General features: G+C 46.2%; 2 protein-coding genes across 3 annotated transcripts in view; both read right to left on the reverse strand.

Moving 5' to 3' along the window:
- Uvssa (UV stimulated scaffold protein A) overlaps positions 1 to 10004 on the reverse strand; it is a 37741-nt gene extending 27737 nt beyond the window's left edge. Inside the window, exons 1-3 of one of the 2 annotated variants that reach the window (XM_028758245.1) lie at positions 9902 to 10004; positions 9257 to 9356; positions 465 to 795 (exon numbers count right to left, since the gene is read on the reverse strand). In XM_028758245.1, the coding sequence (XP_028614078.1) occupies positions 465 to 795; positions 9257 to 9354 (429 nt within the window). In that variant the 5' untranslated portion in view covers positions 9355 to 9356; positions 9902 to 10004. Of the gene's footprint in view, positions 1 to 464; positions 796 to 9256; positions 9357 to 9789; positions 9875 to 9901 lie in introns of those variants that run through there. The other variant, XM_028758244.1, reaches the window with a different exon arrangement.
- A 5580-nt stretch (positions 10005 to 15584) lies between these two features.
- Maea (macrophage erythroblast attacher) overlaps positions 15585 to 24141 on the reverse strand; it is a 36291-nt gene continuing 27734 nt past the window's right edge. Inside the window, exons 5-9 of the mRNA XM_028758148.1 lie at positions 22800 to 22876; positions 20237 to 20345; positions 18309 to 18442; positions 17095 to 17290; positions 15585 to 16609 (exon numbers count right to left, since the gene is read on the reverse strand). Of these exons, the coding sequence (XP_028613981.1) occupies positions 16514 to 16609; positions 17095 to 17290; positions 18309 to 18442; positions 20237 to 20345; positions 22800 to 22876 (612 nt within the window). The 3' untranslated portion in view covers positions 15585 to 16513. The remainder of the gene's footprint in view (positions 16610 to 17094; positions 17291 to 18308; positions 18443 to 20236; positions 20346 to 22799; positions 22877 to 24141) is intronic.

Genomic DNA, 24141 nt, shown 5'->3' on the forward strand with positions numbered 1-24141 from the left:
CCAGAGAATAGGAGACAGCATACAGGGATCACAACCATGCAGAACGGCCCAGCCTTTTGCCTGTGCTGCTGACAGGGGTAGGGTCCCATGTGGGCAGTGACAGGAGGGCTGAAAGAACTAACAGAGCATGGTGTCTTACTAAGCACAGCACCAGTCAGAGCCCACAGCAAGAACTGAAAAGGGACGTCCCAGAAAGGGAAGCCCACCCTAAAGCAGAGGGCATCTAGGACTAGGATCCTACAGGCTCAGCTCCGCCCTCAGGCCGGCACCAGATATAGTTTTCTTCCCCAAGGCTGTTCTGACCTTTAGGAGCATCCTCCATTCTACTACATGCTGCTGGTCCAGCAGCCTTGCCTTTCCAGCCTGTGCAATTTCCTAAACACTCAATGAAAAGAGCTCTCTCACTCACTGGATGGCCTGCCTCAACCACCCCAGGGAAGTGGACTTTACTAAGACCCACTTACCTTTTTGGTGTGTTTTAGGAAGTGGTAGCCCAAGGCCAGCTTCTTATAGGCCTCCCCAAACTTGTCATTCCAACCTTCCACAGCTTGCATGGCTGCCTGCCTTAGCCTCTGAGCTGCCTCCCGAGGGGGTGGCAAGGGATGCTCACTATCTGTGCCCAGAGTGAGCTCTAGGAATTCCTGGAAGTCAGAAACAAGCAGCACTCTGAACTGGTGAGAGCGGGTGAAGAGCTCATCCACGATCTGGAAGGCTGAGAGGCGGATCTCAGCATGGTCCTGGGTCAGCTGTGTTATCAGCAGGCGGTAGGCATGGCTCAGCTGCTCCTCTGAAGACCTGGGAACACAAGCCAGCCTAACTAAATGCTTACTCAGCAAAGACAAATCCGTGTCACATTTTGTGTGGAGACACTACATTTACAAGTCTGTGTGTGGAGGGAGGGCTGCGCTCAGCACCCAGTCTTCATCCTTCCCGTCTAAAGCTGAGTGGACACACCAGTGTCTAAGCACCAAGTGTGGCCCACTCCTGGCCTGGTTCTGTACTGTCCACGAGCCAAGAGCATTTTCTACATTTTCAAATGGCTAAAGCAGATGCTGATGTGGCACAGTGGTAAAGCATTTGACTAGCTTGTGTGAAGTCCTCAGCTGGACCTCCAGCACTGCAAAGATAAACATAGTTAAAACACACAAAGGAATACAAACATTACATTAAGAATCAAATGTCAGGGGCTGGAGAAATGGCTCAGCAGTTAAGAGCACTGACTGCTCTTCCAGAGGTCCTGAGTTCAATTCCCATCAACCACATGGTGGCTCACAGCCATCTGTAATGGATCTGATGCCCTCTTCTGGTGTGTCTGAAGACAGCTACAGTGTACTCATATACATTTATTAAATAAATAAATAAATCTTAAAAAAAATAAATAAATGTCAGGGGCTGGAGAGATGGCTCAGTACTTAAAAGCCCTAGTGTTCTTCTAGAAGACCTGAGTTCAATTCCTAGCACACACATGGCAGCTCGCAACCATCTCTACCTCTAGTCCCAGGAGATCTGACATACTCTTCAGGCCTCCCTAGGCAGCTGGTATGGATATGGTACACAAACATACATGTAGGCAAAACACTTGTACACATAAAATAAAATTTAAAAAACAAATGCCACCGGGCAGTGTTGGTGCATGCCTTTAATCTCAGCACTTGGGAGGCAGAGGCAGGCCGATTTCTGAGTTTGAGGCCAGCCTGGTCTACAGAGTGAGTTCCAGGACAGCTTGGGCTATAAAGAGAAACCCTGTCTCAAAACAAAAACAAAAACAAAAACAAACCAAAAAAACAAAAAAAAAACCAAAAAAAACAAAAAAACAAAAAACAAATGTCAATGGCTTTTGTTGAAACACATCTATCCCTGGATGGTCCCCAGCTACTCTGGCAGCTGACATCCACAGTATGCACAGATCCTTCACAGGACAGCACTAAGGCAGGAGAATAGGGCAGAGTGAGGTTCATAAGGCCTTGTACAAAGCCTCACAAGATTAGCATTTGAAAAAACAAGTTGGCAAAGTTCAGCTAAGATCAACTGAAACATGCTGATGCTACTGGCCCAGGTACAGAAGCATTCCAGAATGCCTGAGAGCAACCAAAAGTTCATTATAATACTAAAATACACAACCATAGGTAGAAATTTAAGATGTTAATGAGTCATGTAATACATGAAGTTGTATACAGAACTACATGTAAGAAGACATGCACAGATACACACAAGACATGGCATGCATGTGGCAGTCAGAAGACAACTTTCAGGAGTCAGCTCTCTCATTCCCAGAGCCAACTTAGGCTGTCAAGCTTGTAAGGTAAGTGCCTTTACTCACTGAGCCACTAGCACGCCACATCTATCATAAGATAATCTGGCTGGTGATGAACAGAGGTTAGAAATTAGCCCTTCATGAAACAAGATGTTTGCCGGGCGGTGGTGGTGCACGCCTTTAATCCCAGCACTTGGGAGGCAGAGGCAGGCGGATTTCTGAGTTCGAGAGTTCGAGGCTAGCCTGGTCTACAGAGTGAGTTCCAGGACAGCCAGGGCTAAACAGAGAAACCCTGTCTCAAAAAAAAAAAAAAAAAAAAAAAGAAAAGAAACAAGATGTGCTGTAAAAGTCACACTTCAGGGGTGGTGGTGGTGGTACATACCTTTAATCTCAGCACTCTAATAAGAGTCTGAGGCCAGCCTGGTTTACACAGTGAGTTCCAAGCCAACCAAAGCTACATAGTGAGACTCTGAATCAAATTAGAAAAACATAAAAAATAAAAAATCACATACCACCTTGTCCTGTGGCCACTGCCTGGAAAGGACAAATTCAAAGGAGCCCATTAAGCCACACCCACACATATCTCAGCAATTACTTTCCAGTGTCTTCTCTTTTCACTTTGAGGCTTAGGTGATGATAGGCATTGGGTAGAGAGGGTGCTGCTGGCAGGATGCTCAGAGACTCAATTATGCAAGCATCTGTCCAGTGGGCTCTGGCCAGTGGCAACAGTGCAGTGGCTCCAGTCTGGAATGTTCCTGGTCACTAGCTCTGGTGCATGCTGTTATCTCCTGGTGCGTTCGTCCCTGCACCATGGACGCTGTTTACTTCTCTCCAGTCATATCCTTTGCTACAGACCGTCTCACTGCTCTGGACTTCTACCTTGCTTCCTGTGCCACTCATATTCTACCCCTTTCACCTTGTCCTTCCCAAGCATTTCCAGTAGACAATCCATCTTTAAGGCCACCAATTGAGCTTCCCAGATAGTTTATATTCCCTTACACACATGAGGCCCAAAGACAAAGAAAAAAAATCGCCTGTTTCCACTTTTAACCTAGATGACAATCTGGAAAAACACAGAGCTACCCATGCAGGCAAACCTCTTCTCAGATAAACCTAGCTGCCTAGGACATTTTAGCAGCTCTCCTGAGAAGCCTTTTTCCACTGAGGTACACAGAAATGCGCCTGTAGCAGGGACTTGCATTCCATTTCCAACAAAGTTAAAGCAGGACAATGTCCCTGAAGAGACAGCACTAGCTGGCTTCAACTCTAGCTGAGAAGGAGAAACACAGAAAAGCTGGGGGTTCAAAGCAGTGTTTCTACCCCTTGGGTAAGCTACACTCAATTCACTGGAACCACCAGAGAGTATGATAGACTGGGAACATCCCAATCTGGCAAGCCTGCTTAAAGATTTGGCAAGCCTCCTAGAGGATTCTATACAATACAGAGGGAGGTATCTTCCTACTCCCAGAGACTGTTTCTTGCCTCTCCTCTTAGATATACCCTGTGTTACTTTGAATGCACAGCTACAGTGCATCCTCAAGAACTGAAATTATGTTTGATCATACACTACTGAAATGGCTTAACAGGTAGATGTGCTTGCTGGGTATGTCTCGAAATCTGAGTTTGGTTCCTGGAAGGTGGAAAGAGAGAACCAGCTCCACAGTTGTCTTCTGACCTCCACAAGTTCGCAGTGATATCTGCATGCACCTGCACGTATGCACACATGTACTTATGTGTACCCGAGCACACATATACAAATAAACTTTAAAGATGTAAATAAAGAAATATATTTGATCTTGAGAACCTAATGAGGCTGATATTTTACTATAACATCTTCTGGTCTCAAAACAGGCTGGCTGGTGGGAGGTTTGGCCAAAGGGTAGAAAGACCTCTACCTGGTCCTCATTATTTGTACTCCTGACAAAAAGTAGAGGATCTTGGAAGAAAAGAGGAAGTATACCAACAGATTATTCAAACTCTTACCTCTGTCTATTCTGAGTGAATACCCCCCCAGACCAGGAACCCACCAATTGGGATCATGACACTTTAAAAAAGGACCCACAGATATAGGCTGGTGACAGAAAGCCTCCTTGTAGGGATGAAAACTTAGGAAACCAGACCAGATAAATTGTTCCATGTCTTAGTCACTGTTCTGGAGATGATAAGACACCATGACAAAGGTGACTTACAGAATCAGTTAGAGTCAGGGCTAGAGTCCACAATGGTGGAGTGTTAGCTGAGCACTCACATCCTAAACCACAAGCAGGAGTGAGAGAGCACGGGGATGGCAGGAGGCTTGTGGAGCCTCAAAGCCTGAGGGTGACATACCCATCTAACAATAAACATCTGCTGAGGTGCCTCAGGCAATGACTAATGTAGGAGGGAAATGTTAATTTATTTCCAGTACTGCTCTTTTCTTTCTGTCCTGATAGTTGGGTTTGCTTGTTTGTTTTCTGGTCAGCTTGACACAAACTAGAGTTATCTGGAAAAAGCCTAGGTTGAGACAATGTCTCTCTCCAATTACCTGTAGTCAAGCCTGTGAGGGTATGTTCTTGATGAATATTGTGTGGAAGAGCCCAGCTCACTTCTGGTGTCCCATCCCTAGGCAGATAGTCTTGAATTGTATAAGCAAGCAGGCTGAGGAAGCCATGGGGAACAAGCCAGTAAGCAGCATTCCTTCATGGCTTCTGCTTCAGTTCCTTCCTCCTTCCAGTTCCTGCCCTGCTTTTCCTCAGTGGGGAATGTGACCGGAGAGTTTTAAGATGAACTGAACCGTTTTCCCCACGAGTTGCTTTTGGACATGGTGTTTTTACAACAGAAAACTAAAACACAGCCTTAAGCAATAATCCCGGATCCCTTACTAAACAAACTTGTGTATAACCAGGAATACAGGATATACACAAGTGTGATAGGAATGCTCACAAGTCACAAAAGGTAGTGTTCTCAGCTACGACTTTTTACAATTGCCCAAAACATGCTCCAATAACAAGCACACCACACGCGGGCCGCACCTAAAACTTAGAAGCTTTCTTACTGCCATAGATTACTAGTACAGCTAGACTGTAACATGGATATCCAGGGTACTTACAAGCTATACCAGACACAGCAATGCTCAGACATGAGCCTGCTAAAGATATAAATACCTTCCGTTGTTTGATGATAACTTCTCATGATAGACAGAGGGAGGCCTACTCCATCCAGTCTAAAAGAACTTAAGAATTTATTCTTGATGTCTAACAACTAACTAATGAAAGAAGTTAGTCTCTAGAATAAAACCTGTTTTGAGTCTTCACAGTCTCCTGAATACCTTAAAGGACTGGAGAGATGGCCTAGGGGTTAAGAGCCCTTGTTACTTTGGCAAAGGACCTGAGTTCAGTTCTCAGAACCTACGGAATGGCTTAAAACCATTTGTAACCCCAATTTCAAGGAATCCAACAGGCACACACATGGTGCATGTACATGCATGTGAGCAAAGTATTCATACACAGTAAATACATCTTTTAAAAACTTAAGAATGCATTTTAGACAATTTTGTTTACGTAGGCAAACGTTTTTAAATGTAAGAAATCTCATCAAACAAATATTAAAGCATCCTAACGTCCTAGATATAAAGGGAAGTTCCACTTACAAACACACCAATACTTGTAACCGTATGCTTTACTGCACTACTTGTGGGGATGTATGCAGGTGGGTGTCCTTGTCCATGTACATGTGCACACATATGTGTGTATATGCATAAATGTGTGTGCATGTGAAGGCCAGAGATCAACAGCAGGTGTTGTTCCTCAGATGCTGTCTACTTTGTTTTTTTGACACACAGTCTTTCACTGGAATCTGGAGTTCAGTGATTAAGCTAGGCTGGGTGGCCATCGAACGCTACGGATCCTCATGTCTGTCCTCCCAGCACTGCCATTACAATGTGTGATGTCACCACACCCAGCTTTCTACATGTATGACAGGGATCCAACTCAGGTTCTCATGTTTATTCAGCAGTACCTGACCAACTAAGACATCTCTCCTGCCCTTCATTACATTTTTTATACTGTTGGTATAATATAAAGTTAATGATTATAACCTCACACTATTTTCCCTTTATTCAATGTTGGATTCCTTCTTAAAATTATTCTTTTTCATCTTGCAAAATTCTCAATATATAATCATCATCAGTTTTTTCTTTTCCAAGCCTACGAGATATATCTCACTCCTAGACTCAAAAGTTAAGATGAAATCAGCTGTCCTACAAGGCTTGATGGCTCTTGATGTGCTAACAAAAACCCAGAGGTAAGCCTACCTAATGTTCAAAGAGTAATGCTGGTTTGGGGTCAACAGGATAAGAGAAGTTCAAAACAGTATGTAAAATATACTGTAACAAGCTGCACAAAGATGGCTCTCCTGGGCAAACACATGGTCATGGTTTTCCTGATGATTGCCCTTTGGAGGCCTGTGTTGGTTAGTTTTTTGTCAACTTGACACAAGCTAAGTTAATCTAGGAAGAGGGAATCTTAATTCAGAAAATGCCTCCAGTAGATTGACCCATAGGCAAGTTATATGAGAAGATCTAACTCGCTGTCTAAGATAAAACAATTTCAGCTGGAGAATCCAAATTCTTCTCTGTAGTCACTGGATACCAGTTTTGTGGTTCCTCTTACATGGCCTGGGCTATCAAGGAAGTACTTATAGAAGCTAGATGGGAATTTTTTTAACTTGAAAAATCATGCTGGGCGGTGGTGGTGCACGCCTTTAATCCCAGCACTTGGGAGGCAGAGGCAGGTGGATTTCTGAGTTCGAGAGTTCGAGGCTAGCCTGGTCTACAGAGTGAGTTCCAGGACAGCCAGGGCTAAAAAGAGAAACCCTGTCTCGAAAAAAAAAAAAAAAAGAAAAATCATTATTGTGTGTTTGACTATATGTGTGAGTGTGCACTCCATGGCACATGTGTGGAGCATAGAGAACAACTCTATGGAGTCAGTCCTTTCTTTCCACCTTCAGAGGGGTTTCTAGGGTTAAACTCAGGTTACCATCTTAGCAGCCACCAGACTGTCATTCCTTAGCTTCCCTAAGATTCCTAGAACCATAGATCTCAAGTGCAAAGTGAGGTCCAAAAGGCCTTGTACAAAGCTTACATAATTAGAATAAAAAAGGAAAGTTGGCAAAGAGGAAGATTGGAATCCTCCCAGCTAAGAACAACTAAAACTGACTGGAATAACTAATATAGGCACTCCAGAATGTCTTGAGGGTAATCTATAGAATAGTAATAGATTATCTATATGATAATCTATAGTTCAATAGAATACTAAAAAATTTACATCCCTGGGTGTTTTAAGATGCTAGTGAGGCATTGTCTTAATTACTTTTCTATTACTATGATAAGACACCACAATCCAGACAACTTACAGAAGAAAGAGTTTATTAGGGCTTATGGTTTCAGAGGATGAGTCCATGAACATCATGATGGGATACACAGCAGCAGACAGACAGGCACAGTGTTGGAACAATAGCTGAGAGTTCAAATCTTGAGACAACATGAAGTGGAAAGTTAACTAGGGATCCCGTGGGCTTTTAAAACCTTGAAGCCCGCCATGAATGACATACCTCCTCCAACAAGGCCATACCTTCTAATCCTTCCCAAACCATTCCACCATCTGGGAGCCAAGCACTCAAATACATGAGCCATTCTCATTCAAACCACCACACAAGGAATGCATGAGACAGTAATATAGAAATACACAGACAGAGCAGCAAAAGCTCACAGTAAGATACAATAAGTCCAACTCTTTGTAAAGCAGAAACATTTGAGATGTTAAACTTTCCCTTGCTTGAGATAGCTTTCTCCCTCGGAAGGATACTCACTCTTAAGAAACTTTCTTGCTTTACTTGCTACCATCCACATAATCTTTGTTCTGATACATAAAAGCCTAGAACCCTTTCAGAGGTGCCCTCTGAACCCCAGTGTGTCAGCCAGACAGGCCTGGGTGCACAGATGAGCCTCCTCTACAGGAAATGGAGCAAAAGGTTCTCAAAGTCCTCTGAGTGGCTCCTCTATCCCCATTACAATGCCCTGTGTAAATCACACTCCGAGCTTTTTTCTGAGGTATACAACTAAACCAGGTCTGGACTAGAGTTTTTATTGCAATGTAAATACTCTATCACTTCAGAAGGAGTCTCTTAAGTTCTCTCATTTTGTAAACAAAGGATCATTAGTGACCAAGGCAATGAAGGAACTTTGCTTCCTAACCAAATAAGACTGCATCAAATAGCAAGGCAGGGACCATCATGGTGCTTTCTTCAGAGGGGTTAATAAGGATGAGAATAACTATCGTAAAATAGGGCTCTAGGATGGCACATGTCTGTGATCCCAAAGGAACACTTGGTAAGTGGAAGCAGGAAGATCAGAAATTCACAGCCAGCCTTAGCTACACAGTAAGAGGTCAACCTGGGCTACAAGAGAATCGGTCTGAAAAGAAAGAAATAAAGGAAGGAAGGAAGGAAGGAAGGAAGGAAGGAAGGAAGGAAGGAAGGAAGGAAGGAATAGAGGTAGCTCAGTGGCCGAGTTTATCTAGCATGCTTGAGGCTCCTGAGCTCATAGGGGGAGGGGCGAGGCCAGAGCCACTGACCCAATCATGACTTCTTTACTCCTACAGTAAAGAAGATGATATACCTTTACTGACATAGTATGATTGCTTTATAATGTACAGAAATGGTCAGAGGCACCAAGTTCAGAGTCTGTGCTACGTTCTGGACCCAGCTACACTGGGATTACAGCTCCTTTAGTGGGTTCTGAGACAAGGCCTTACTATGTAGCCCACACTGCCTGGAACTCATGATCCTCCTAACTCTACCTCACAACAGACAAGTGTCACCATGCCCTGGTGATCAGATAATTCCTTTCTAGGTAGTGAAAGCAGGAGGTGGCAGAGGTGTACAAGAGGGCAGAGGGCCCACAATCTCCACGACGTGGGTGCTCACTGGACCGGTTATTATGGTACATTTAGCCTGAATACATACTTGCAAATCTTCTTCAGTTCCTTCATTTTCTGAGCATTCAGCTGGGATTCTCCTGAAGTTGTGAGCTCCTCTATCAACTGTGAAAGTTTCTGATCCATATCTAGAAACAAGGGACGCGGAGATGCCGGGTTAACATCCAATACTTCACAGTCTTGGTTTTAGCAACAAAGTTTATGGGGGCCTCCAAATACTGGGGACTGTGGTAATGTCTCCCAGGAGAAGAAGGGTAGCTACCACATTCCCATCGAAGGCTATTAAGCCTTTCGATGATAATTAGCTAAGTTAGTCTCATCTTTAAGACTAACTCCAGCAGTCTTCGGTCAGCTGTGTGGGTGTCATTACCGCGGGTTAAGGGGAAATGTCACTAAATTTTTCTCAAACTGGCCGCACAGAATACTCGCTCTCTGAAAGCGACAGTCTCTAGACTACTGCGGGGGCGACCGATCCGACCCTGCGGGCCGAGCATCTGACCGGCCACGACCCTCAGTCCGCTGCTCTCGCTGCCTGACCCTCCGTCTCAGGAGACATAGTACCAGCGTTCCGCAGCCCCTGTGACACGGACCGCCTGCTGCAGCAGCTGGTTTCGCCCACCCCTTCCGGTGTAGGCAGAGCTCTGTTAAAAGACCCAGAGAACGACGGGCATACACTCCCGAAGACCCGCGGCGCAGGAGCGGAAGTCACCGCGACGTGCCCGCTCTGGTCCAGTCCTTTTCAGATTAGGCCGCCTCCAGTCTCCGTCATTTGTTCGGGCGCCTCCACAGCGCAGGCGCGAGGACGCGGCAACGCGGTGACGCAGCGCGCTTCCAGGGGGCGGGGTAGTTCGAGAAGAACTAAGCGCGAGAAAAAGGAGGCGGGAGGGCCCAGCAAGTTCTTAAAGGGGAGGTGGCTTTGGGTCAGGAATCTGAAAATGAACTGCAGAAAGTTTTGGTCAGGGGATAAGTTTCTTGGCCACCAGGAGGCTCGCAGCCTATGTACAGCCTCTGTATATCTGCTAAGAAAGCTCAGAAGGGAGTCTGGGCCCAAGTCTGGTTGGGAGGGGTCGTCTCACCTCCCTGACCTGGTCAGCTGTCCATCTGAAAGACAGGCCATCGTGGGAAGCACCCTGGGGTAGTGGTGATTGCACTGATTGGACATTTTAAACTGTCAGTTCAGTCTCAACGTAGAATGATTGTAAAAGAAATGGCGCCTCATGGCTAGAGCTGCTTGCTCCCTTCCCTACAGCTTCACAGTGTTCAGGACTCTGGTCCTTGCGGACTCCACGCTGCTTCAGCCCACTGGCCAACTCTTGGACGCACAGACCCCCTGGGCATTGCCGCCTTAGCCGTCTCACAACTCACTCTGCCTTTCCTCCGCTATCAGCTTTTGCTTCGCTTAGCAAAGGAGAGGCATACACTGGTCTCCCTGTGTATCCGGTCTTGGGCCCCGGTTCTCCACCCACAGAGCGGGCATTCAGCCAGTTTGCGTGTCCTGCAGTACAGTCTTGATTTTCTGGACCAGATTGTTAAAAGTATTGTGTGCCTACTGTCCCACCCACTTACCCACACTTCCCTGAATCTGGACCAGTGAACAAAGTCAACTGGACTTTCCCCTCATCATTTGTGTTCAATATGTGAGGATCTGGCAGCCCAACTTCTGAATGTTTGGAATTCGAGCTCTTCCCACCACCTCGTGGCCAGGTCTCAGTCCCCATACACTCGTGGGATTATGACTGTGGACTGTAGTTTCCCATTTTACATGAACACACAAAGATAAACCACAGATTTGCCCCACTCCCCCCAAAATTTAAAGAGAATGAAATGTCTTTAAGATATTCTTACTACATTTATTTATTGGGGGGTTAGAAGGTGGGACCCCTAGTGTGATCGGGACAATTTCCGCGAGCTGGTTCTCTCCACCATGTGGGTTCCACTACTCAAACAGAAGTTGCTAGGCTTAGCAGATGAATGATCTTAGTAGTTCTAAAATGTCTTTTAAAGAAGTGAAAAAAAGGTTCTGTCAAGCCAGGCTTGTATATATGTGCAGCAAGGCATTCTTGAAAAGCTGAGCTTGCTGCAAACAGGAGCAAGCAAGCAGCTGCATGCCGGCATGTCACAGGGAGTCCTGTGAAGGAAATGATAGCAGATGCAGATTCTGAGCAACTCAAGAACTGTAGACGATAAAGCTGATGAAAGGGGAGGGGCAAAAAAAAAAGCTGATGAAATAATTTCAAATTTCCGTTCTAAGCCACAGTTCAATAGATTTTGAAGTTTAATATTGAGGAAAAAATTGTGACAACAGCTACTCAAGTGATATGTGGAGGGGGAAATGGTAGTATATGTCCCAAGAGTTGTATTCTTACATAATCAGTATACATACTACTTGAAGGTAGACTGTGATAAACAGTCACATAGTATATAATGTCATTTCAATTGATGACAAATTCAACACCTAATGACGTAGCAGATGTTTAAGTACATACTATGGTCACATAATGATGTAACTGCCTAATGACCCATTTCTCAGAACATACTACTACCATAAAGAGAATCCCTAAAGGAACAAAATTAGATGCAGCAGGGCCGAAAATGGCTTACTGACGGAGCATTTACATGGCATGTGTGAGGCCCTAGATTTGATCCCGCAGAAAAGTGAGATATCACTTGTAAGATTGGAAAGACAGGCCAGGTGTGGTGGTGCATGCCTTTGATCTCAGCATTCAGGAGGCAGAGACAGGTGGATCTCTGTGAGTTTGAGGCCAGCCTGGTTTACAGAGTGACTTCTGGACAATCAGGGATACATAGAGAAACTCTGTCTCACCTCCTTCCCCAAGGGATTAATTTAAAATAAACAAAATGGATACAGGTGAAAATGGGAAGGAGAACAAAGAACACATGAGACAAATTGGAAACAAGTAGCAGCTAACAGACTTATGTCTGATAGGAAGAGTTACATGTCAAAGACAGACCTGGTGGCATGGCCTTTGAAACCAGCACTTGCCTTTTAATTCTCATACCCAGGAGGCAGGGGCAGCTGTATCTTTTAAAATTAAGGTCCAGCCTGGTCTACATAGTGAGTTCCAGGACAGCTACAGCTATTTGTGTGTAGGAGAAAGGGGGTGCGGAGGGAGGCTGTCTCAACAACAAAAGGCAAAAGCCTGTATGCAGTGGGTGGGGTTCACTGGCCCCAGGCCAGCAGTTCATGAGGTAGTCAGCCACTGGCACTGAGATTTTCTTTCAATACCCTATTTGTTCTCAGGCCTAATCTTTTTCCCACTGACACAACCTTTAATGTCTTTTTCTTTGTTTGTTTGGTTTTTGTTGTTGCTGTTGTTGGTTTTTGGTTTTTCGAGACAGGGTTTCTCTGTGTAGTCCTGGCTGTCCTGGAACTCACTCTGTAGACCAGACTGGTCTCTAACTCAGAAATCCGACTGCCTCTGCCTCCCAAATGCTGGGATTAAAGGCGTGCGCCACCACTGCCTGGCCCTTTAATGTCTTCAAATGCTGCTTTTGCTGTTCTTCCAGAGCTTTGCCAAACTCGAAAGACATTTCGAGGCTAGCATTAAATAACAGGGCCTTTATATAGAGGGTGGGCAGGATCTCTGAAGGTGCACTGCTTTCCACTCAAAGCATGTAAGAATTGGTCTTGGGACATGAGGAAACTAAAGCCAGCAAGGTCAATAATAATAACAACAACAACAACATATTATATCCCATCACTTGCATGAGTTATTTGGTCAAAAGAGCAATGTTGGGTACAGCACCGCTGACTGGAAGCACCATTCGGTCTATCCCTGCATGATCCATCTAGCATCCTCAACCATACTTTCAAGTTCGAAAGGCCTGGGTGGGGGATGGCTGGAGAGATGGCTCAGCACTCAAGTGCACTTGCTTCTCTTGCAGAGAACCTGGGTTCAATTCAAACCCAACACCCACATCAGAATTGTGGCTTACAAGTGTAACTCCAGTTCCCCTTTTCTGACCTCTGTGGGCACTGTATGTATGTGGTACACACACATCTGTATACACATATATAGGGAAACACTCATACACAACTTTTTTTCTAAAAAGGTCTTGGGCTGACACAGTAATCTATCAATTTCATAGGCTTCAATTTCCCCAAACATCTCTCAAGCAGGATTCTCCAATGGTTGTATGCATGGTGTATTCCAGCAGTACTGTTTTTAATTTTTAAATATTTTATGTACTTTTTACAAGCAAGTATAAGCACACCATGCCCTAGGTTAGAAGGCACTGAATCCCCAGGAACTTGGCATCAAAGATGGTTATAAGCCACCATGTGGGTGCTGGGAACCAAACCTGGGTGCTTTGCAAGAATAACAAGTACTCTTTAATTACTGACCCTTGTTCCTGGTGCTTTTGGCTGTTACCATAGAGCTGTCCCCACTATCCACTAAAGCCCAAGTTTTGCTAATTAGAAGGGACCAACAAACATGCAATTCAATGTGGGACCTTGGATCACCCTACAAAATCCTCACCTGCAGGCAGCACTGACCATCACACTAAGGGTGTAGCTGAGATTTCCATCTGGAGAACGCCTGCCTCCACAGTAGTGGTAACACACCTGAAGAATGATCCCGTCATCCTTTAACGAGTATACATACAAATCTGTGGTAGTCTGAGAGAGAACAGCTATCATAGGCCCACCCAAGTTTGAATGCTTGGTGAAACTGTTCAAAGGTTAGTAGGTGTGGCCTTCTTGGAAAAGGGGTGTCACTGAGGGTGAGCCTTGTGTTAAAAACCCGTAACAACCCTAGTTCTCTCTCTGCCTCATGGTTACCTCAAGATGTGACATCATAGGCAGATACTGCTCCAGCACACCTGCCTGCTGCCATACCTCTCCACCATGACAGTCATGGACTCTAATGCTCTGGAACTAGGAGCCCTCAAATTAAATGCTTTCTTCTACAGGCTGCCTCCACTGAGGTGGTACCTTACGGAAATAAAAAAGTAACCAAGCCTAAAACCTTTCAAGTCAGTATCTTAATTTTGTCCTATTATCTATTTCCTGCTAACTCAGAAGCTAGCATGAAAGATGTCACCTGCATGTCTCTTCCCATGTGTCATTCCTCCCTCAGGCAGGCAGAATCCAAGGCAGAAAGCTCAGCTTCATCTGTATGTCTTCTCATCCAAAGCGGAAATCCTGCAACTGCCACTACAGCAGAAGGACATGCCAACTTATACACAGAGAAAGGCAAGGTGGCAGCGGCAGCAGCAGAGCAGAGAAAGGATTCCTTTCAAGTCTAGCTTCATGAACCAATGAGTTTATGTAGACTGCTTACAGGAACATGAAGGCAGCTTCAGTACCACGAAGTTCCCCATGTAGTTTGTTTTTCAAGACAGGGTTTCTCTGTGTGGTTCTTGCTGTCTTGGAACTCCAGGCTGGCCTAGACCGCACAAGAGATCATCTGCCTGCCTCCCGAGTGCTGGGATTAAAGGTGTGTGCCACTACCTCCCCATGTAGCTTATAAGCAGCTGTCCCTCTCCCACTGTTTACCTTAGAGAATCTTGGTGAGGGGAGAAGCCTCCTGACCTTCCCTTTCCCTATGAGAATGTTAATATGTTTAATCACATGAACGTCATGTCAGGTAACTTCATTATAGTCAAACTCAACTCAAAGGACAGCTACACTGCAAGGTTAAAAAAAAAAAGTGCTGGGGTCACTCTGCTGTCACCACTCACTGGTACCATGGGTAGAAGAGGAAGCCCCCAGACGGGCTGCGGCTCCAGAATGACAGAGGTGTCAACTGGTGCTAGGCCACAGATACCTCAAAATAGGTCATAAGGTGCTCCAGAGAGCACTGGGAAGCAGTGGGTACCCCCACCAATGCAAACTGGGATGTGTTTGGCCACACTGGCAGAACTAGGTGATGTGGCCAATGCAGCTGCCACAGAGGAGGAATTAGAGCTACAGTTAAAGAAAGACCAGAGTGGATAAGGGGAAGTGAACACTCAGAACAGCTGCTTGGCATTGTGCAGAGCTTGAACCCTTGCCTCCAACCGTGGTCTCTAAGATCCCGAGGACGGAGGTCTCATCAAGACCCAGTTTGGTCCTCCAACAAGCCTGCAATGCTCTGGCTCGGGCAGGGGCGGGGGGAGCACTGGCTAGACTAGCAGGAGCCAATTGTTACAACTCGAGATGTTTATGCCCTCATTCCTTAGAAAAGCCCTTTGGAGGTTAGTAGGCAATGTTTTGTGTGCTGAGCCAAAATAGGTATGCTGAGTGTCCTTCACTGTAGTGACAGACAAACTCAGGTCCCACAGAGGTGCTGCATGGTTGGTAGGGTTAGCAAAAGAGACCTGAGGTCTTACAAACACCTCACACAAAAAAATGAGAAATAGAAAGCTATTTTATTAACACGCTTTACATTTACAGTTCATTAGCTAATCAACATCAACATGCAAAAATAAGCGCTAGATACAAACCTCTACAATATGGTTGTGTGTGAATTACAATGGTTCATTTGTTTTGAAAACCCGTTGGTACTTATTTTAGCTGAACTATCAGTTTCTGTAATGAAAAGCATGTACACTCTAGGACTATGGAACCACCTGGCAAGGCCTCTGCAGAAACTCAGTCCAGTGGCTTTCCCGTGAATACATTCTCAAAGCAGGAGATAAGGCGGTGCTGGAAGGTGAGATACCGAACCTGTGCAGACACAGCCCCAGACACCCTGACCATGTGGGCAGAGACTCCTCAAGTAGCAGCCCAGGTGCGTTTGGTGCATGGTGCTTTGGCAGCAGCTAGACAGTGAAGTCAGGAAAGGCCTCGGCACCACGTCACAAGTCACTGCAGGCAACCTGGTATGGCCAGCACCTTACCCAGGCTGTGACCAACAGGAGTTGGCAAAGGACCAGCCTGCTCCTCAAGCTCCCGAGTGCCATCACTAGCAAAAGGAAGGAAACGGAGAAACACAGGGAAATAACCGATGAACCAATTCCTACTTCTGAGATGCTCTGATTTCCTGGGTGTTCAGGTCACACTGTAGAGAAAGTTTCCTTTGAGAGGTGCAAGAACTTGCAGAGGCATCAGTCAACTTATGTTACAAAATCCTACCAATCAAACGCTGTTCTCAAGCACAGACTTATTAAATCTCACTTCCTCTTTTTCTAAGAGTATTTGTCGTTGCTCACTGATCTTTGGTCGCAAGAAACAAATGCCGAGGCAGGCTGGGGTCTGGGGTCAGGGGTCAGGGAAGGAGGGCATAGCTCCCACCCACCACAGCCTCTGGCCAAAGGCGTGCACATGGCAACGCAGGGCCTACATGATGTATACTTTCTCAGCTTGGGAGAAGTGGAAGACTTCTTTGGTTCTTGGGCAAACAACTTTATCATCTTGACGAATAGAAAGCAGAGACTGGAAAACAAGACCAGAATTATGCATTAAAATGAGAAAATCCCATGCAAACTAAGATCTGAATTAAGGTTCATTCCAAAAAATAAGCTACTGTAGTATAAATCATCTAATATTATTTACTTATAAGTATTTTGCCTGCATGTATGTACATACATGTGCCTGATACCTATGAAAGTCAGAGCAGCATGTCAGATCCCATGGAACTCACGTGACTCCTGGAACTAGATAATTATAGACAGCTGTGAGCCACCAAGCAGATATTTGAAACCAAACCCAGGTCCTCTGCAAGAGCAACAAATGCTCTTAACCATGGAACCATCTCTTCAGCCTCAAGCCATCTACTCTTACAAAGTCACTTCTTGAAGGCATACCTGTCAAAGAAGCCTGAGGTTGTCCACATGTGGTACTCCCTCACCCAGGTGCCCTTACCTCACATAGCTACTCTGCCCAGCCCAGCCCATATCCCTGATATTTGGGCCCCTCACATTGTAGCCATAGACATAGCCATTAGGCAGCATCATGGGTGGGTTGTTCTCATTCATCACATCACCAGAGATCTTGCAGACCAGGCGGGAGTTGGCACAGTGAGCCATGGGCAGGGGCTGCGCCAGTTTGTTCAGAGAGCGGCTGCAGACAGGGCAGTCAGGGCTCTTGGAGCTGCCATCCTCCTTGTAGCACTGTCTGTACACAGGGTTAAGGAAAGGTACCAACAAGATCAGCAACAAGGCAGGTATGTTGTGACTCTAGCCACAGGGCATCCTTATGACCACAGGGACACCAAGCAGAAAACATACAGAGCTAACATCCAAGTTAAAAGAATGCCATAGTCATTCAGTATCAATATTCACAGAGACCTGATGCAAGACAAGCCACTGGTAGTGCCACCCAGTGGCACAACAGTACAACTTGCTGGCACCCAACTCAAATTTCTTCAGAAAGCAGGCAAAGTGTGAGACAGGGATGTTCTGGTGGATTGCCAGAAGGTGGCAGGCAAGCAAATGCTTACTCTCTAGTCTACCAGAGATGGTGAAAAGGATGGTCCTTGAGCTGAGGCATAACAGGTACTAGCTGTAATGCCAGAAAAGTCACTAACTTGTGGGACAGTCATACAGAAGGGGTTTGGCTACATGTAGCAATCAGGTCAGACACACAAGGGACAGGATCAGTCAGAGAGAGGTTAGCCTGAGTTCTGACTATAAGAGCCATACAAGGGATGGGAATCAAACATATGAGCAAGGATCAACCACACAAAGGACAAGATCAGCTACATCAAAGATGAACATCCCCCCCGGGGGGGGCGCCCCCCCGCGGGGGGTTGGAGGACTGGGAGGTGTCCACCACAGGAAGGAATAGGTCAGCTCTGCAATGGGGAGTCATAAAAAGGATGGGCCAATCATCTTCAGGGCATAGTAGGCCAAACAGAAACAAGGAGGGGTCAACCTTTCTTGTCTTTCCTGCAGAGGGAGGCTGCCTCCTTTCCAGAACCATGACCATTATGAGTCAAGCTGAGAAGTCAAACTGGCTAGACAGTTAGGGCTCAAGTCTCGAGGACTCCTGGGAAGCCAGTATCAGGTACACAGCAACATTTGAAATGGAAAAGCCACCTGAGAACACATACACCAAAGAAAGACCAAGCTGCTGGGCCCTAGGCCCTCTCAACCTTTACAACCCTGAGGATAAGGTAGAGCAAGAAGGATACGGTGTCTTTATTGCTGAGAGCCCAGCCTGCAGGGTGAGGGTGAAGACAGAGCTGTTTCCCAGCTGGTGCAGCCGGTAGTTGTCATATCGAAACTGTTGGATCAGCATTCGCCACCGGGCTGGGTCCAGGAGGTCCTGAAAGACAATGCAGAGGTGCTGGGACCCTCCCCTGGTAGTTACCAGGAGGCCCAGCTAGTACAGATGCCCTAACAGCCATACAAGACAACCGTGGTTTAATGTTCCAGAACATTCCTTGGTTTGTATCCTGTGGTCTTGAAACAATGAAACAATTGCAGAAAATTAAAGCTGAAAGAGAGAGCACTCCAGAGAAGAAATGCTAGACAGACAATAACAGATGACCTCAGCTCAGAACTATCCCTGACTAATGTTGTAACTTAAACAGATACAGTATGCAGGTGTACAAAAGCAAGAGATAAAGCCTCTGCAGCATTAGGTACCAACACACTTCACCTCCACCTTGTTCATAAACACAATGCTCAGCATTGCTTCTACAGAAGCCGTCATGGAGGACTGTGCCCAGTCTGAGAAGCCCTCACAGAAGGGACAGCATCAGCCTAACCTTCAGGGCCCTTCTCAAGTTCAACCACCACTTTCCTCTGAAGGAAGCTTCCTCTCTGCCTCCCTCACTAGTGCCTTGGTTCTTCCCTCCTTAATTTATCCAAGTCATTCTTTCAGTTCTCCTTTAGCTCTCTGTACCTTAAATTTCCTGTCTGCCCCCAAGACCAGGGTTTCTGGTGTGATCTTGGTCTTTCTCTTTTAGGTCACCAAAAATCTGTCACTGACAGGACTTGACAGGCTAAGCCTGTTACCCTGCTAGCTTTGACTTAATGAGTAGGCTTCTCCTTATGCTCACTGAAACAGCAGGTGTAAGTACTATGTACCTATCTATGTACCTACTGGTTTACCTACACCTGCTGAAATCGTCCCTGAACCATAAAGCCTTTGCATCTGAGAGATGGCTCATCCTCTAACTCGGATGCCTCAGGCCCAAACCAAACCTCCAATGCAGTGAAGAGAAATTTAAGACATTAATCAAAAATATGAATTAAGATATTTCTGACACTCTAGCCTGATGATCTTTCAATACAAGATGTCCCACATCTCAAAATTATACAGGTTTACTAGTGCCCAGAGCAAATCTAGCAGTATTAACTGGATTCCCTGGAGAAGGAACACAGAGCTCTCCTCTGCTAGCTACCAGGGTTAGGCCAACTGTGGATGAGGCTGCAGGGCAGACACAAAGGCCTTTGACAGAGACCAAGCTCAAGGCTCAGGGAACAAAGTATGTAACTCTATGAGCAAAACCTGTACTTAACGTTTTCTGAGGTCTTGGCTTGGGGAGGCTACATACTGAGCAAGGGTAAAAGCCATTCACTGTTTACTCAGACAGGAACAGACAGCCCAAACTGGGGCTGAGGTTTGTACAAAGCTATCTGAGCAATGGAGCATATCCTCTCCTAGAACCTCTTCCACCACAGGCCAGAAAACAGGGGGCTGAAAGCAACATACCTGCACCAAGGAAAGAGACCAGGAGCAGTCAAAAGGCAAGCTCACCACCTTGGCCCTCTAGTGCTCTTTAGACCTACACCTCTGGACTTATAGAAAGAGCAAGAAGGCCAGGCTGCTGACATGACAGAAAGACTACAGGAAGAGAACACCAAGGAGGGATGGCAGGGTGTGGAGACCCAGAGCCTTCCAGGTTGAAGCCTCTGGACCTCTGCCTCAACTTCTCACCAGCTAGATGGGAATAAAACAAGCAGCACAGCTGAGTGGAACAAGCTATGCGGTTTGAAGAAATGACAGCAGATGAGCCCTCAGGAGCTGGCCAGCACTGTCTTATCCTCCTCCACCAGACTCCTGACTCCAAGGACCAGCAGGAACACAGATAAGTAGGGGCATGAACATTACCTTGTATGGTGAGATATGTGTGTCTGGTGGGAAGGCCAACATGCCCATGACCTGGCGGACCTCATCCAGCTGGCTCCCTTCAGCCTGACTGAAGTGCTTTCTTGCATGTCTAAAAAAACATTTTGGCACGTTTAGGTTTATATTCCCAACTTTTAAATAATTAATTAGACAATTCAGGTCAGAAGACAACTTGTCAAGAGTTAGCACTTTCCTTCTACCATGTAGGTCTCAGAGGTTAAACTCGGGTTGTCAGGGTTGGAGGCAAGCGCCTTTCCCTGCTGCTGAACCAACTGTCTAATGCCCAAATCCCCAATTGTAAGGATCTGTACTAACAGGTCTTTCAGAGTCTGACACAAAGGAATCCCATCTCAGAAGATGTGCTGGGGGGTGGGAGGGGCTGTGAGAGTCAAGATATCAGGAAATGGGGCCATTTAGGGCTAGAATTACTGCTTGAGCCCGAGTGATTCTAATTACCCTTCATGTCCAGAGACTTCTAGTCCAATATTTTCAACTGAAAGTTGTTCAATGCAACTCAGGCCCACAGACTACAAAGTGTGTCTAACTCATCATGTATAAGCGAACACACACAGTACAATCTTTCACACTGTGATACATATGGCTGGCTCTTGACCAGCCTGGAAGGACTGGGCAGCCAGGAGGAGGAATCTGGAATTCTCCTCTGCTGGCCATTAGCCATGAGGGCCTTAGGTTTCATATCTTCCCACAAGGCCTCATCCACTGTCATATCCTCTACACTTGCAGTCCCTCCTGTAGAACCAGACCATCTAACTGGTGGCCAGTGACACAGCAGAGGTGAGTATGTGTACGTATGCTTAGATAGAGAATTAAGTTGGTAGAAGATGTCACCAAATAGTCCCCAGGGAGTAGCAAGATGGCCACAAAGCCAGGGGAAGAGGGATGTATGTCCAGGTTTAGGTCACTGCCAGCTGATTTACATAGCTTTCCATTCAACAAAAACAGGGGACAGAGACCAGTACAAGGCCTAGGACTCTGACATCCTAATCTCAAGGCAAAAGAACTGATTTTGCTTTAATGAACATCACCGACAGTATAAGGACCCCCCTCCCCCCAAAAACCCAAAACCCCAAAAACATGTTTGGCACTTCATTGTTTCCCCAAGGGCTACATGTTGATGGCTTGGTTGCCAGCCTATGACACAATTTAAGGTACCAGAAAGTTTAGGATGTAGAGCCTACTGGAATGAGTTAGGTCCCTTGGGTGTGTTCCTGAAGGAATGGTGGCTCCCTGGCCCCTTCCCCCCTGTATTTCCTGACTGCCGTGAACTGTGCAGCTGTGCTTCCTGATGCACCTCTGCTGCCAGGTTCTTTTTATTACAGGTGCTGTGTGGTGAGACTAAGTGACCACAGACAGGAAACACAAGCCACCAAGAGCCTGTCTGCCCAGGAAGGGTTTGCCTCAAGTATCCATCATGGTGGTAAAACTGACATACAGGGATGTCAAATTTTTCTTTGAATACCAGAGTGTGAGACATCCCAAGACTGATATACCCAAACCAGCCAGCCAGCCCTGAAAGCTCTGAGGAGAGTGACAGTCTCCTGTACCACTGTGGAGACACCTGTCAAGTCTCAGGCATGAGGCTGAGAAGAGGACTGCTTAAGCTCAGGAGACTGAAGTTGGGCAGCTCACTGCGAGCCTGCCTGCCTGCCTGCCTTCTTTCTTTTCTTCCTTTTTTTTTTAATGGGAGGAACTTGCAATGTAGACCAGGCTATCCCCAACCTCACAGGGACCTACTTGCCTCTGCCTTCTAAGTGCTAGGATTAGAGACATATACCACTACTCTTGGCATGACCAAAGTCTTAAAAAAGAAATGAGAGAACAAATTAACTTGGTGACAGAACACTTGTCTACCATGCTCCAGGCCTAGAGAGAAGGGGATCAAAGGAGGGCATTCCCACGCGCAGGTAGCTCATGCTCTCCTAGTCACTAACGCAGGAGGCACGGTGAAGTGAGGTCCACAGCCAGCTCTAGCATGTCCTGCCCTCACCCTCCCATGCTCCTAAGGAATAACAGTCCTGGGTTTACTAAGAGCTAAGTGTGGGCCCCTCTAGTGGGACATGTCACTACTGAGTCTCAGCGTCACAGACAGACACCGTCTGAAGATCCCTTCAGTGCCGATGCTGGGGATGTCACCGGCTCAGCACATGCCCAGCTCTACTTCATAGACCAAGAAGCTTTGAACTGACCAGTTCAGTTTCCCTTGAAGCATACTTGTTACTTACGGCTGATGACTATTTCCCAAGCAGAAAAGACGGGATGCAGAGCCCTGATCACACAGGTTCACGTGTAGCTACTAGGGTCTAGAGTGCCACATGAAACTGTCTGATGAGCAGGGGACCTCAACATCATCTCTCACTTGGGAACACAGAGATTTTAGTGAGCACGCAAGATTGAGGCCATCAGACTGGAAGTGCCCAACATGTGTGTTTCCCTCTCCAGCACTCCATCCATGAGGGTGGGGTAGAGGCAACGGCATGGAGTGACCTGCCTTACCATAAAAAACCTTGTATATGGCATATAGTACCTCACAGCATCCAGGCGCTTGTTCTGCCGGACAAGTTCAATGAACTCCTGAATCCTGAGGCTGAACTCTAAGCAGCTCTGAGGGAAAAGACAGACAAGAGTTAGAAAGCGCACCTGTCAGCAGTGCCATGGCCTAGTCACCTGGGCACCAGGATCCACAGGTAAAAGCCCCTTTCTGTGTAAGTAATAATCTAAAGATCTTCAGGTACAGGCAGTAGAGCACTTGCCCAGCATATACAAAACCACCCATAAATCTAGGAGGGAAGGTCTCAGTAAATTTGAGGTTAGCCTGGGCAATGTCCCCTAAAAGCCACTCAAAACCTTCAGCACACATAAAATACTTCTTGCCAGAACCAGGAATGAGGACATAAAAACTCATCTAAGAATAATTATCATGTCACTGACTGCATATAAGACTTAAATTCAGCCGAGCGGTGGTGGCACACGCCTTTAATCCCAGCACTTGGGAGGCAGAGACAGGCGGATTTCTGAGTTTGAGGCCAGCCTGGTCTACAGAGTGAGTTCCAGGACAGCCAGGGCTATACAGAAAAACCCTGCCTCGAAAAACCAAAAAAAAAAAAAAAGACTCAGAGCCGCATCCTTTCCCATCTAGCTGCCTCTATGTACTCAACTCCCATGGCCCATTTCAACGTAACCCCAGCAGAACACACTCCACACAGCTACACAGGGCAGCTGCTTTGATATTGTACTCCACCAATACAATGTAACTGCGCCCACCCTGCTCTCTATGGGGACACGAAGATGAAGGGGAATGTCTACTTCTCCTGACCCTGCACTGTACCCTCTGCACTGAGGCTGAGGGCAAATCAGGCTGGAAGCACAGCATATTCCAAACCAGAGCAGGAACTGTCCTGACTGATTGGTGGGTGGCAGGTTTGAAATGATCAGGAAAAGACAGGGTATCCCAAGGCTCCACAAGGCCAGTCTGGCCCCACTGATGTGTGGAGAGGTGCTTGTGAATGCTCTGTTCACTTTAAAGCCAGACAAGCAGGAACTGAAAGTAAGCCTGCACATTAGAGCCCTATAATTTGCAGAGTAACACTGTTCCTTCTATAGATGACGGGCACCAGTGGTATGTTTAAAAGCAAAGGTATTGAAGGAAAAGCAGATTTGTTGTTGTTGTTTTTCAAAACATAAACCTTAAATCTGTCTATTATTTAGGAGCAATTCCCTCTAACAGATAATTTTCAAATACCTTACTGATACAGAGGTGCCTATTAGTCATGCAAATCAGCTCTCCAAACCTGAATCTAAAACACCAAGTAATGTAGTGGGGTGGCTAGCCACCCTGTTCACTCTACAGCAGCTGGAGCCTCCAAACT

This window comes from Grammomys surdaster, unplaced genomic scaffold (assembly GCF_004785775.1).
Source record: "Grammomys surdaster isolate TR1022 unplaced genomic scaffold, NIH_TR_1.0 126187, whole genome shotgun sequence".
Classification (NCBI taxonomy): domain Eukaryota; kingdom Metazoa; phylum Chordata; class Mammalia; order Rodentia; family Muridae; genus Grammomys; species Grammomys surdaster.